Below are 15049 nucleotides of genomic sequence, written 5' to 3'. Positions count from 1 at the left end.
GCTCCCCCTGCCATGGCCAGGGCCACCCTGCTCTAGATCAGGCTGGCCACAGCCTCGTGATCTTGGAGGTCTCTCCCAACCTGGTTGATTCTATGATTCTATGGTGAGTTACACTGGTGGGTTGAGACACAATATTAGAGAAGTTACAGAGATTTCCCCCTAACCTCTTCTCCCAGTGACCTCTTCAGCTTTGCCCCCATTCTCTTTCTCCCTTTTCTGACTTCTGTACAGCTGCCAGCATTCTTACCTGTTGCCTCTGGAAACATCTGGGCTCAAGATGGTCTCGAGGATTCAGAGGATGAATATGAGCCAACAGGTCTTTTAGAGAATGCTACAGTCAAAGCCCTAATTTTAATCACTAAAAAGTGTGGCAGCAGAGCAGAGTCCTGAGTGTTTTCATTGCCTTCCAAGCCACACAGGAAATTCTTGGGAATGTTTGCAGTGGTTCAGGTTGCTGGTTAGTAACTCTGCAAGCACCAAATCATTTTCTCTGTGTGGGCAGACTTTCTCTTTTTTTTGCTCCCTCACCTCTCTATTCCTCTATTTCATTGCACCAATTAACTGAAAGCCATACATTTATTGTCCCCTCCCTTAAGTTATCTTTCTCCCCTCATTATCTGTTTCCATACTTATGTCCTTCCACAGAATCACAGAATCAGGCAGGGTTGGAAGGGACCACAAGGATCAGCCAGTTCCAACCCCCTGCCATGGCCAGGGACACCCTACCCTAGAGCAGGCTGGGAAATCCCTGTGCAGGACAGGATGTCTTGAGTGTTGATGTGGTTGGAGGTAGGAATGTTCTGCAGAGGGACATGGACAGGATGGATCAAGGTCAGCCTCAGGAGATTCCACAAGGCCAGGTGCTGGGTCTCACGTGAGTCACAGTAACTCCATGCAAGGATCCAGGCTTGGAGCAGAGTGGCAGGAAAGCTGCCCAGCAAAGAAACACCTGGGAATGGTGATTGACAGCTGGCTGAACACAACCCAGCAGTGTTTTCAGGTGGCTAAGAAGGGCAAAAGCATTTGTCAGGAAGAGTGTGGCCAGCAGGACCAGGGAGTCCTGTGTGCAGTGTTGGGGCACTCACTGCAAGAAAGACTTGGAGGTGCTGGAAGAGGTGCCAAGAAGGGCAACAAAGTGCACACCTGGAGTGCTGTGCCCAGTTCTGGGCTCCTCCATTCAAGAGAGATGTTGAGGTGCTGGAAGGTGTCCAGAGAAGGGCAGCAAGGCTGGGGAGGGGCCTGGAGCACAGCCCTGTGAGGAGAGGCTGAGGGAGCTGGGGGGGTGCAGCCTGCAGCAGAGGAGGCTCAGGGCAGAGCTCATTGCTGCCTGCAGCTGCCTGCAGGGAGGCTGTAGCCAGGTGGGGTTGGGCTCTGCTGCCAGGCACCCAGCAACAGAGAAGAATGACCTGGCTGTTGCTAGAGAGAGTGATTGGCATTTGTGATGGTTTGGATGTTCCCTGCCCCCACACACTTTAGAAATCACCCAGCCTAGGCTCAGCAGCTCTGGGAATATGACTGCAGCTATTTATTTACAGCTGGCACAATGCACAAGCAGATATTTACAGGCTATACAGTTATAAACAGAAATAGACAAGGTAAAAGGTAACACAGAAGCACAACTCCCCTCCCAGAAACCTGAGTCCCCAGGAGGGGCTCTCAACCACCCCTGCAGCTTCCCCCTGCCCCTCTCAACCTTACCCCAGTCCCAAGGAAGAATGGAGGTTCAGCCAGGGGGTTAGGAAGCAAAGGTGAGTGGAAGGTGTGTTAGAGAGATGCAGCTCAGTCAGAGCCCAAGGCAGAGTGAGTGAAAATAGCAAGAGTGTTATCTGATGTTTTCATTTCTCCTTCCCAAACTCCTCTGAGAGACTCTGAGGGAAGTGGACATCACCACTGTTTTCCTTTCACAGCCTGTGGTCCAGTTCTTCTCACCAAAACATTCCAGCTAGCTTCAAACTAGCACAGCATTGGAATGGGCTGCCCAGGGAGGTGGTGGAGTCACCATGCCTGGAGGTGTTGAAGCCAAGCCTGGCTGGGGCACTTAGTGCCATGGTCTGGTTGACTGGCCAGGGCTGGGTGCTAGGTTGGGCTGGCTGAGCTTGGAGCTCTCTTCCAGCCTGGTTGATTCCATGATTCATTCTTTGATTCTTTGAATCTATGCTTACCTGGTGTGCACAGGAGAAAAACTGCTCTGCTTGGCTAGATCAGGCATACAGCCAGTGGTGGAAAGCAAGGCACAGGAGCCGTGGAAAGGGAAGGGAAGAATTGTATGACATTGAGCACATCTTTCTGCTGAGCTGTTTGAGCAGAAGTGTATGACACAGGGTTGTGATGCTTCCTGGGCTGTCCCCACTTCACAGCACTTACTGCCAGTTCCAATGAACTGTCCTAGTTCCCAGCCTCTTCCTTCTCCTTTCTTACTCATGTACATGTGTTAAACTGCTGGTTTAGGCTCATTTTCTTCCTCTCCCCCCCTCTCCCTCTCTGTCTTTCATAATGTGTCTGACTGAAGAGGAGCCCAGCTGCTTCTCAGACCCTGCTGGGCTCCAGGCTGGAAGGGGTGGGTCACAGCGTGGCTTTGATGCATCACTGTGGGACTTCACGATTGTACCGAGAGGAAATTGCTGCCTCCTCCTGCAGCCACATGGTCAAGATCAGCAACATTAGAGACAGGCTCAGCCTGCTTTTCACATCAACTTTTACCACACAAGACGATGATGATTGAAAGGAAGGTGCAGAGAAGGGGAGGAAAGTAAATTGTTTTGAAACTGTATTTTCCTTCTCCTCCCCCACGGGAACTGAGGGATCCCTTCTTGGTTTGGTACTGCTTGTGCACTGCACTCCACTCACAGCCAAACGCCAGGGACGGCCACAACTCTGCTCTGCCTCTCTGCTCTGCCTCAGCTGGCCAGCAAACTACAGCTCTAACAGCGTCTGGGAGGGATGGGAGGTGCCCTCTGTAGGGCAAAGGAATCGTGGGCTTCTGCACAGGGGTCTTTCACGTGGAATGTGCTGAGTGGCACAGGCACCGACAGCACACAACCTCAGCAGGCTTGAGGTGATGCACAATGGGGATCAGCTGCTGTGCTGCCATGCAGTGAGACAAGCTGGAGAGTTGGGCAGAGAAAACCTCATCAAGTTCAACAAGGCCTGTGAGGAGAGGCTGAGGGAGCTGGGGGTGTGCAGCCTGCAGCAGAGGAGGCTCAGGGCAGAGCTCATTGCTGCCTGCAGCTGCCTGCAGGGAGGCTGTAGCCAGGTGGGGTTGGGCTCTGCTGCCAGGCAACCAGCAACAGAACAAGGGGACACAGTCTCAAGCTGTGCCAGGGCAGGTCTAGGATGGATGTTAGGAGGAAGTTGTTGTCAGAGAGTGATTGGCATTGGAATGGGCTGCCCAGGGAGGTGGTGGAGTGGCTGTGCCTGGAGGTGTTGAAGCCAAGCCTGGCTGGGGCACTTAGTGCTATGGTCTGGTTGCTTGGCCAGGGCTGGGTGCTAGGTTGGGCTGGCTGAGCTTGGAGCTCTCTTCCAGCCTGGCTGATTCTATGACCCAAGCAGACAGCAGAAGTTCTTTAACTTTGCAGTCAACTTAAATGCCTCAGTGACTTCACACTAGTCTGAGCACAGATACCTCTGTAGCATGACTTTCATGTTGTGTTTTCCTTCTTTCTTGTACAACTGCTTTTGTTGTTTTGCTTTCCTGGCTGGCAGGGAGCAGCCCAAGCCACAGTATCCAGAAACAGACTGTCCCAAAGGTTGTGTCTGCTCCCTTCGGGGAAGGGCTCGCCACAGAGCTGGGATCTAGTTTCAAACTCCTGCACAATTTGTGGTTGTTTAGAGCCAACACTTTGGCTGAGAGGCTGCTCCCTAAATATTTGTTGTCTGATTTTATTTATAAGAATAATGACTGTATGTTTAGGGCTGCAGCAAACAATGCATCGAGAGCTCAGCCTCTTGGCTTCTCAGCTTTTCTTAACTCTCAACTGCATTTCCACTCTTTAATTTTCCACTGCCTCTTGGACATTGCCCAAAGTCTTTGTAGTCTGTGCAGTTCAGGATCTTGGCCTGATTAAAGTTGTCAGCAATGTCACCTCTCTCTCCTTTTAATAACATCCCACTTTCTCTCCAGTATTTATAGGTATTTTTAAAGGTTATCATATCACAGAATCAGCCAGGCTGGCAGAGAGCTCCAAGCTCAGCCAGCCCAACCTAGCACCCAGCCCTGGCCAACCAACCAGACCATGGCACTAAGTGCCCCAGCCAGGCTTGGCTTCAACACCTCCAGGCACAGCCACTCCACCACCTCCCTGGGCAGCCCATTCCAATGCCAATCACTCTCTCTGACAACAACTTCCTCCTAACATCCATCCTAGACCTGCCCTGGCACAGCTTGAGGCTGTGTCCCCTTGTTCTGTTGCTGGGTGCCTGGCAGCAGAGACCAACATCTCTCTTGAATTGAGGAGCCCAGAACTGGACACAGCACTCAAGGTGTGAGCTGAGCAGTGCTGAGCACAGAGGCAGAAGAACCTCCCTTATCCTAGTGTGCTTGATGCTGGAGCTGGCATTTTGAATGTCTAGTCCTAAACTGCATGTTGGTAAAGTGTGGAAGTTGTCTTTCCCTCAGCAACTTTGAAAAATACAATAGACTGTAAGATTAAAGAATCACTTTAAAGTGTAAGAGTGGCTGATAGCACTTCTCTGGGCTGGAGCAAGAGTTAACTTTTGAGGGCCAATCCCCAGGGCTAAGCATAACCAGTAAAGTCCAGCTGCTTTGTACTTCTCTGCCAAGACTGAGAAGCCAAAACCCAATTTAACCTCGCTGGTTGAACCAGGTTTACAGCTGTTTTGCATTGCTGGAGCAGAGCAGCTGGAGCAGACCAGTGAATCAGGGCTATATATTTGTTTCTCTTTCTTTGCTGGGTCATGTGTCTCTCTTTCCAGCCTTCATGGAACTTGCCAAGGCAGCCATAGAATCATAAAATCATAGAATCAGGCTGGGTTGGAAGGGAGCACAAGGAGCAGGCAGTGCCAAACCTCTGCCATGCCCAGGGACACCCTACCCTAGAGCAGGCTGCACACAGCCTCAGCCAGCCTGGCCTCAAACACCTCCAACCATGGGGCCTCAACCACCTCCCTGGGCAACCCACTCCAGCCTCTCACCACTCTCCTGTTCAACAACTTCCTCCTCACAGCCACTCTCACTCTCCCCACCTCCTGCTTTGCTCCATTCCCCCCACTCCTGCCACTCCCTCACAGCCTCAAAAGTCCCTCCCCAGATTTTTTGTAGCCCCCTTCAGATGCTGGCAGGCCACAAGAAGGTCACCTGGGAGCCTCCTCTGCTCCAGCCTGCACAGCCCCAACTCTTTCAGTCTGTGCTCACAGCAGAGCTGCTGCAGCCCTCTGAGCATCCTCCTGGCCCTGCTCTGGACACACTCCAGGTCAATTCAATGATTTTATTATCAGTAACCAACACTTAGTGCCATGGTCTGGTTGGTTGGGCAGGGCTGGGTGCTAGGTTGGACTGGCTGAGCTTGGAGCTCTCTTCCAACCTGCTTGTTTCTACGATTCTGTGTAACAAACTCTAGCTACATGACATTGCTAATGGGCCCAGTGCTGCAAGAAAGCTGCAGCTAATGTGGTAGTGCTGAGTAACTCAACAACAGTTCAGGGTGATAAGACACTGCTTAAGAGTAGCCACAGGACTAACTTTGTGGTGGAGTCACCAGCCCACCCCTGGAGGTGTTCAAAAACCATGTAGACATGGCACTTGGGGACACAGTTTATTTGGCATAGTGATGATAGCTTGGACAGTTGGACTTGATGATCTGAAAGATCATTTTCTTCCAACCAAAAAACCCAGCCCGTGACTCTGTGATTGTGGTACCTGTTGGATGCAGCCTGTGCTTATGTTTGCCACCCTCTGGGAAGTGTGTAGAAGATTCTGCCTACAGCAAGAGCAATTGTGAGATGAGTTGCAACAAATGCAGCCCTACTGATCTGAACAACTCTGCTGAACTCCATTCTGCACCTCCTCCATTGCTCCTGCTGCCTTTCAGTGCTGGTTGTGGGGGGAGAAGAGACCAACCCCCACCTGGCTACAGCCTCCCTTCAGCTAGTTGTGGATAGCAGTGAGCTCTGCCCTGAGCCTCCTCTTCTGCAGGCTGCACACCCCCAGCTCCTCAGCCTCTCCTCACAGGCCTTTCCTAAGAGATTGATTTCCCAGAACTTCACCTCCAGCCCTTCACATCAGTGGCCAACGTAGAGTTAAAAAAGCAGCAGAAAGTTCCAAACACCTGAACCATCCTTGGGTTTAACTGGGCCTGTGCTAACAATGTGACTAAGAACACTGCTGGTCAGCTTTGAAATGGAGCTGTGAAGTTGGGCACTGACATTAGTAAGGCCAAGCAGAGACACTTCTGTGCTAAAGCTTCTGCTCCCCAGTGTGATGGTTTGGGTGTTCCCTGCCCCCCCACACTTTAGAAGGTACTCAAACTAGACTCAACCAGCTCTGGGAATATAAATGAAGCTATTTATTTACAGCAGCACAATGTACAAGCAGGTATTTACAGTAGAGACAGTTACAGACAGAAATATACAAGGTAAAAGGTAACACAGAAACACAGCTCCCCTCCCAGAAACCTGAGTCCCCAGGAGGGGCTCTCAACCACCCCTGCACCTTCCCCCTGCCCCTCTCAACCTTACCCCAGTCCCAAGGAAGAATGGAGGTTCAGCCAAGAGGTTAGGGAGCAAAGGTGAGTGGAAGGTGAGGTCAGGGAGCTGCAGCTCAGCCAGAAGCCCAAGGCAGAGTGCCACAAAATGGCCAGAGTGTTATCTGGTGTTTATTTTCTTCTTCAGCAAGGCTCTGAGGGCAGCAGACATGGCCACTGTTTTCCTTCACAGCCCAGGAGCTAGTTCTTCTCACCAAAACATTCTAGCCTGCTTCAAGCTAGCACGCCCAGGAACGGCTGAGGAGGGAAGAGAAGGAGTGGGCAACGGGAGGGAAAGGTACAACATTACAGTCACAAAGGATCCAAGTGCCCAGGAGGTGCCCTGGCTTCCAGGTTCCTCTCCGACAGGAGACTGCAGAGAGCTGTGTGCCGCGCGGCGCACGGAGCGGTCACGGAGAGCCTGCCCTAGCTAACCGGGGGGCCAGCAGGCCCCCCGGCCTTTGGAGTCCCTCCACCAGTCACCCAGTGCGCACCAGGGGCACTCACCAGCCACGACGGGAGGAGGATCCCTCTGCCCAGATGGGCAAGCTTAGGGCTGCTGCCCCTCCCAGGCCCCATTATAAAGAGGAGTGAGTGGGTGGGGAGGGCAAAGAGGTCACACCTGGGGTGGGAGGAGGCTCCAACAGCACCCAGGTGCTCTGGGTTTGGGGGATGAAAGGGGGAAATGCAGCGTGGGTGGGAAAAGGGCAGGTGTGGTGGGAAAGGGGAGCCGGGGAGGGACTCTTCAGGCCATCAGGGAGTGACAGAACCAGGGGCAATGGAGCAAAGCTGAAGGTGGGCAGGTTCAGGCTGGATGTGAAGAAGTTGTTCAGCATGAGAGTGGTGACAGCCTGGGAATGGGTGGAGGTGGCTGAGGCCCCATGGCTGGAGGTGTTTAAGGCCAGGTTGGATGGAGCTCTGGCCAGCCTGTTCTAGGGTAGCTGTCCTTGCCCATGGCAGGGGGGTTGGAACTGGCTGCTCCTTGTGGTCCCTTCCAACCCTGACTGATTCTATGACTCATTGAATCATCAGGGTGGAAAACTCCTCTGAGATCATCAAGGTCTTCCCTGAGCCTCCTCTGCTGCAGGCTGCACACCCCCAGCTCCCTCAGCCTCTCCTTACAGGGCTGTGCTCCAGGCCCCTCACCAGCTTCCTTGCCCTTCTCTGGACACCTTCCAGCACCTCAACATCTCTCTGGAATTGAGGGGCCCAGAACTGAAGGTTCATTCCTCCTGAGATGGTCAATTTCAGTTCTTTGACTTCCATAGGGTTGTGACATGTTGTGTCTGTGCTGCAGTAAAGTCACAGAGCTACATGCCTGGCTCCTATGCTGCTGATTTTGTGGAGTGGCAGCACCTTGTGTCAAAACCAGAAGCCTATAAAGAATCAGGAGGTCTGTCTGCAATCTGTGGCAAACCCAAGGTGTCCACTCTGATTCCAACTCAGCTCAGAGGAAGAGGAAAAGAAACAAAAAGAAAGAGATATCCCCCACATTTTCTCTGCCCACACATGCCCAGGGTTTTGGAGCTCCTTTGCAGTCTGCGGATGCTGATTGCCAGGGAACTGAGTGCAGAGAAAGAGGGAAGGACCACCTGTTGCACCAAAAGTTCACAAACCTTCCAAACGAAAATAAACAGTTAATGCCTCTCTCTCCGCCAACAGCTTGTAACAGCTGTCACATTCCACCCCAGAGAAAGCCTTCCACGAATGCAAGCTGTCAGCATCTACACTAGCTAGCTGGATGCACGAAAAACACACAGAGAGAAATAAGAGACAGAAATGAGAAAGGAGAAAAGAAAGGGAAAAAAAGAAGAACGGAAAAGAGAAATAAGAAAAGAAGGAAAAAAAAGAAAGAATAAAGAAAAAAAAAGAAGAAAAGAAAAAAGAAAAGAAAGAAAAAAGGAGAGAAGGAAAACAGAAGGAAAGAACAAAAGAAAGAAAGAAGAAGGAAATAAGAAAAGAAAGAAAAGAGAAAGAAGAAAAGAATGAAAGAAGAAATAGAAAATAAAGATAAAAGAAATAAAAAAGAAAGAAGAATGAAAGAAGAAATAGAAAATAAATAGAAAAGAAAGAAAAAAGAATGAAGAAAAGAAGGAAAGAAAGAAAAAAAAGAAGTAAAGACGAAAAGAAACAAAAAAGAAAGAAAGAGAAAAGAAAGAAAAAAGAAAGAAGGAAGAAAAGAGGAAAGAAAAATGAAAGAAAGACAAAAGAAAGGCAAAAGAAAGAAAAATAAGAAAAGAAAGAAGAAAGAAAAAATAAGAAAAGAGATAAAAGAAAGGAGAAAAAAAAGGGAAAAGAAGGAAGAAAGAGGAAAGTAATAAAAAGGAAGAAGAAAGAAAATTAAAGAAATAAGGAGGGAAAAAAGACAGACAGGAAGGAGAAAGAAAAGAGCAAACGGAAGGGCAAGTAAAAGGCAGGATGGGTTCTTTGGCTGCCGGGGGCAGGTGACGTTCAGTGTCCGCAAGGCTCCTCTCGCCGCTCTCACTGCGCAGCTCGGCACTGCGGGTGCCTGAGCTGCATGCATGGCTCTGCTGCCACTGCACAAGTGCGGAGCTGAGCCCTGCTGTGCTCCAGCTGCAGAGGAAATGCTGCTGAGGTCCTGTGTGAGGCTGCGTAGACAATGAGCGTCTCAGTGCCGCACATACCAGCCTGGCCCTTCCACCGGGCTGATGGAAACACCGGCGGGGACATTCCGTGAGGAAACATTCAGCCTGGAGAAGGCCCTCGAGATCATCTAAGGGCCGGGGAGGGGATTCTCCCCCTCTGCTCTGCTCTGCTCTGCTGAGACCCCACCTGCAGTACTGCAGCCAGCTCTGGAGCCCCTGGGACAAGAGGGCTGTGGAGATGCTGGAGTGTGTCCAGAGCAGGGCCAGGAGGATGCTCAGAGGGCTGCAGCAGCTCTGCTGTGAGCACAGACTGAAAGAGTTGGGGCTGTGCAGGCTGGAGCAGAGCAGGCTCCCAGGTGACCTTCTTGTGGCCTTCCAGCATCTGCAGGGGGCTCCAAAAAAGCTGGGGAGGGACTTTTGAGGCTGTGAGGGAGTGGCAGGAGTGGGGGGAATGGAGCAAAGCTGGAGGTGGGGAGAGTGAGAGTGGCTGTGAGGAGGAAGTTGCTGAGCAGGAGGATGGTGAGAGGCTGGACTGGGTTGCCCAGGGAGGTGGCTGAGGCCCCATGGCTGGAGGTGTTTGAGGCCAGGCTGGCTGAGGCTGTGTGCAGCCTGCTCTAGGGTAGGGTGTCCCTGGCCATGGCAGGGTGGTTGGAACTAGACAGTACTTGTGGTCCCTTTCCAACACTGATTAATTCCACGGCTCTGTGATTCTATGCTCTTTTTTGTTGGAACTTCAGGAGCTAATCCCTAATCCCTCTCTACTTACACCAACATAAAATGGAAGTAATGTCTCTGAGGTTGGAGCAGTTGCACTCTACTAATACTGACCTAGGAAGAAAAGAAAACTCCCAGTTCAAGTGTGAGAAGACTCAGGTCTTCCTGTCTCGTTTCCTCGTGAGCCTGTCTGTGCAGCAGAGTGGCCTGAGCTGTGCTAGCTGTCAGCCACAAGAATTAGTTACTACAGACTGAGGACTGCTTCACCCTGTACAGCCCTCTGAATGTTGCTCACTTCCAGATGTTGACACCTCTGTCCTGATCAATTAATAACCCTAACACATGTACAGAATGCTAGCACAGAGTCACAGTGCTACAGAACTGGATGTCATTAGGGATGATTTTCATATGTCAGATGTGGATAACCTCCCTTGAATTCCATGATTCTGGAATGAACTCAGCATCCTCATTGCTGGCTACAACTACCTGAAGGGAGGCTGTAGCCAGGTGGGGTTGGGCTCTGCTGCCAGGCAAGCAGCAACAGAACAAGGGGACACAGTCTCAAGTTGAGGCTGCACTCAGTGCCTCTGTCCAGGTCACCCACAAAGATGTTGAACAAGACTGGGCCCAGGACTGGCCTCTGAGGGACTCCACTTGTCCCTGGCCCCAACTTGGCCATGGAGCCATGGACAGCCACTCTTTGTGTGCAGCCATCAAGCCAGTTCTTTTCTCCACCCATCAAACCCATGATGGAGACCAGGATGTGGTGCGGGACAGTGTCAGAGGCCTTGCTCAGGTCCAGGAAGGCCACCAGGTTTGTCAGGCAGGATTTGCCCTTGGTGCAGCCATGCTGAGTGTACCAAATCACCCCCGGCACTATTGGGCTCCCACAGTGGGGAGCAAATGGCTCAGCTCCTCTGTACTCTCAGAGTGATTCTCTGTCTGTGTCCACTGAACCTCAGCAGGCTTGTCTGTATTATCCTGAACTAACTTAGCTCTAAACATGTCACTTTTGGGTGTGCTACTGCTCTTGGAATCATAGACTCATAGAATGTCAGGGGCTGGAAGGGACCTAGAAAGATCTTCTGGTCCAGGCCCTCTTCATGTAACAATCATCTGTTGGTAGGTTTGTGCTGCTTACATGGAGAGCTGAACACAGAATCACAGAACGGCCTAGGCTGGAAGGGACCTCAAGGATCACCCACTTCCAACCCCCACCATAGGCAGGGACACCTCCCACTAGAGCAGGCTGCTCGAGTCCTCATCCAGGCTGGCCTTGAGCACCTCCAGGGAGGGAGCAGCCACAACCTCCTTGGCAATTTGTTTCAGTGTCTCACCGCCCTCACTGCAAAGAACCCTTCCCTAACATCTACTTTGAATCTGCCCTCTCATTGCTTAAGTCCAAGCTGGAAGTTAGTGACGGACATAAAGACCTCTGTACTCAAAACTGGTTGGGTGGCAGACACATATTGAACCTGTCCAATGGTCTGTGGAGTTTCTGCATTGTGCTGGCAGATTGCTCACACTGCTGGCAAAGCTTACTGGAAAGATCTCTGAAGCAAAATGTTTCCTGTCCAATAAGACATCAGGCAGGGTTCTCACAGAAGATAAATCAGAGAATCATTATGGTTGGAAAAGGCCTTCAAGATCATTGAGTGCAAACATTATCTAGTCATAGAATCACGGAGTCACAGAATCAGGCAGGGCTGGAAGGCACCACGAGGATCAGCCAGCTCCAACCCCCTGCCATGCCCAGGGACACCCTACCCTAGAGCAGGCTGCCCACAGCCTCAGCCAGCCTGGCCTCAAACACCTCCAGCCATGGGGCCTCAGCCACCTCCCTGGGCAGCCCACTCCAGCCTCTCACCACTCTCCTGCTCAACAACTTCCTCCTCACAGCCACTCTCACTCTCCTCACCTCCAGCTTTGCTCCATTCCCCTCAGTCCTGTCCCTAGTCCCTGACAGCCTCAAAAGTCCCTCCCCAGATTTTTTGGAGCCCCCTGCAGATGCTGGAAGGCCACAAGAAGGTCACCTGGGAGCCTCCTCTGCTCCAGCCTGCACAGCCCCAACTCTTTCAGTCTGTGCTCACAGCAGAGCTGCTGCAGCCTCTGAGCATCCTCCTGGGCCTGCTCTGGACACACTCCAGCATCTCCACACCCTTCTTGCAATAGGAGCTCCAGAACTTGATGGAGTAGTCCTGGTGAGGCTGGTGCTAAACCATCAGCCTCAGCACCATATTTCTGCCTCTTTGAAACACTTCCAGGGATAGGGATTCAACAACCTCCCTCAGGAGCCCATTAGAGGGTTTGAGAACCCTTTCAATGAAGTAGTTTCTAATGGCCAACCTAAACCTCCTCTGGTGCAACTGGAGGCCATTTCCTCTCACTCTGTCTCTTGTCACCGGTGAGAAGAGACCAACACCCACCTGGCTTCAATCTCCTTTCAGGGAGTTGGAGAGAGATTAAACAAGCCCTGTTCCTTCAGCTGCTCTTCACAAGACAATTCACCAGCTTCATTGCACTTCTCTGGATCCCCTCCAGCATTTTAATGTCTTTCTTGTAGCAAGGGCCCCAAAAATAAATGCAGGACTCAAGGTGTTGAGTCACCAGTGCTGAAGGCACAATCACTTTGCTGCTCCTGCTGGTCACACTATTCCTGATACAGGCCAGCATGTTATTGGACTTTTTAGCCACCTGGGCATACACTGTCTCAAGTTCAACCAGCAGTCAATCAACACCTCCAGGTCTTTTTCTGCTGGGCAGTTTCCAGCCACTCTACCTCAAGCCTGGAGTATTACATGGAGTTGTTGTGACCTAAGTGCAGGACATGGCACTTGACCTTAGAATCATGGAATCACAGAATCACAGAATCAAGCAGGTTGGAAGAGACCTCCAAGCTCAGCCAGCCCAACCTAGCACCCAGCCCTGCCCAACCAACCAGACCATGGCACTAAGTGCCCCAGCCAGGCTTGGCTTCAACACCTACAGCAACAGCGACTCCACCACCTCCCTGGGCAGCCCATTCCAATGGCAAATCCCTCTCTCTGTGAAGAGATTAAGAACAATTGGACTTGGCCCATTGATGCAGCCTGTCCAGGTCCCTCTAAAGAGCCTTCCTACTCTCAAGAGCATTCTCAAAATGCAGACAATGCATATAAACAGCTGTTTCATTCCTTCACTAGGACACTTGCACTTACATGGTCAATGAGGACATCCAAGGAAGGGCAATGAAACTGGTGAGGGGCCTGGAACATAAACCCTGTGAGGAGAGGCTGAGGGAGCTGGGGGTGTGCAGCCTGCAGCAGAGGAGGCTCAGGGCAGAGCTCATTGCTGCCTGCAGCTACCTGAAGGGAGGCTGTAGCCAGGTGGGGTTGGGCTCTGCTGCCAGGCACACAGCAACAGAACAAGGGGACACAGCCTCAAGCTGTGCCAGGGCAGGTCTAGGCTGGATGTTAGGAGGAAGTTGTTGTCAGAGAGAGTGATTGGCATTGGAATGGGCTGCCCAGGGAGGTGGTGGAGTCGCTGTGCCTGGTGGTGTTGAAGCCAAGCCTGGCTGGGACACTTAGTGCCATGGTCTGGTTGGTTGGCCAGGGCTGGGTGCTAGGCTGGGCTGGGTGAGCTTGGAGCTCTCTTCCAAGCTGCTTGATCCCATGATTCTGTGACCATACTGTTCTTTAGCACTTCCTTTGTTGGCTTTCCTGCCTCTTGCCACTTTCAGTGGTAGAACTGCTGTCTTATCTGATACATTTTCTTTGCAGACTCAGAGCAGAGCACTGGATCAGACACAGAAGTGCTGGCAGAGAGGACGTCCTGCTCATTTGGCTCCCATTCTGACCTTACATCTGGTGGCTCAGGCCCTCAGGCTCCTCCAGCCTCATCCATGGAAGAGATCCAGGTAGAGCTGCAGTGTGCCGACCTCTGGAAACGCTTCCATGACATTGGGACAGAGATGATCATCACAAAAGCAGGCAGGTGAGATACCTCTGGCCTTCTGTCTAGTCAAAGAACACAAAAGGAAAGAAGAGAACGAGTTGGTTTTTCTTTAACAAAGAAATGCCCCATTTATTTATTTATCTATTTATCTACTTTGTTATTTAATTATTTGGTAAATCAAAGGAGTGAACATGCAGGAAAAATTAAACGAGTGTCCCAGCTTCACAGCTGCATTTTCTGCTAGCTTTCTTCAGACAGGTAAAGCTATTTCCTATTGCTGCTTGAATTGCTGCCTTCAAAGGAGAAGTGGCAGCTGCAGGAAACTGTAGGGGATAGTCCTCCCTTTGAGCAGAGAAAGCAGGAAATGATCACTGTACTTTTGGCTGTACTGCCTTGAAGATGAGTTAAGAATTTGGAGGTGAGCCATCCGAGTTTCCTTTCAAGTTCCCATAGCACTTCATGTGCCAGTTGAGTTAACCTTAAACAGAGAGAAGGAGTTGATTTAATCTCAAAACCAGTGAAATCCAAACTTACCTTTGCACCAAATGAATGTCTTCCTGAAATTCTGAACAGGGAAAATGGTAATGGCTTCCTGTGCAAAAAAAATGTGCAGGCTGAATGTTCTCCTCTGCTCCTGTGACTGATACACCTCAGCTGAGGCTGGGGAGAGCCACTAAGGAAACAGATGTTTTAAACTGAAAAACTCACCCTGCCACACTGATAACCAGAAATAAGGTCTCCACTGTGATTGGCCAGGGCTGGGTGCTAGGTTGGACTGGATGATCTTGGAAGTCTCTTCCAAGCTGGTTCATTCTATGATTCTGTGATTGCTGTCTGCTATTCACAGAAACACAGAATCACTCAGAATGGTAGGAGTTGGAAGGGACCTCTGAAGATCATCTATTCCAAACCCTCTACTAGAGAAGGATCACCTAGAGTAAAACACATCAGGGAGGTTATTCTTGCCCTATACTCAACACTGGTGAAGCCACACCTTGAGTGCTGTGTCCAGTTCTGGGCCCCTCAATTCAAGAGAGATGTTGAGGTGCTGGAAGGTGTCCAGAGAAGGGCATCAAGGCTGGGGAGGGGCCTGGAGCA

At 51.0% G+C, this 15049-nt stretch overlaps 1 protein-coding gene across 2 annotated transcripts in view; it reads left to right on the top strand.

Moving 5' to 3' along the window:
• Positions 1-15049, top strand: part of TBX15 (T-box transcription factor 15) — a 71519-nt gene that overhangs the window by 30670 nt on the left and 25800 nt on the right. The window contains exons 2-4 of one of the 2 annotated variants that reach the window (XM_064143958.1): positions 2201-2216; positions 7346-7352; positions 13777-13990. In XM_064143958.1, the coding sequence (XP_064000028.1) occupies positions 2201-2216; positions 7346-7352; positions 13777-13990 (237 nt within the window). The remainder of the gene's footprint in view (positions 1-2200; positions 2217-7345; positions 7353-13776; positions 13991-15049) is intronic. The other variant, XM_064143957.1, reaches the window with a different exon arrangement.

The sequence above is a fragment of the Pogoniulus pusillus genome, chromosome 5 (assembly GCF_015220805.1).
Source record: "Pogoniulus pusillus isolate bPogPus1 chromosome 5, bPogPus1.pri, whole genome shotgun sequence".
NCBI classification, from domain to species: Eukaryota; Metazoa; Chordata; class Aves; order Piciformes; family Lybiidae; genus Pogoniulus; species Pogoniulus pusillus.
Note: the sequence above shows the minus strand (reverse complement) of the source record. Positions and strands in the feature narration are given on the sequence as shown.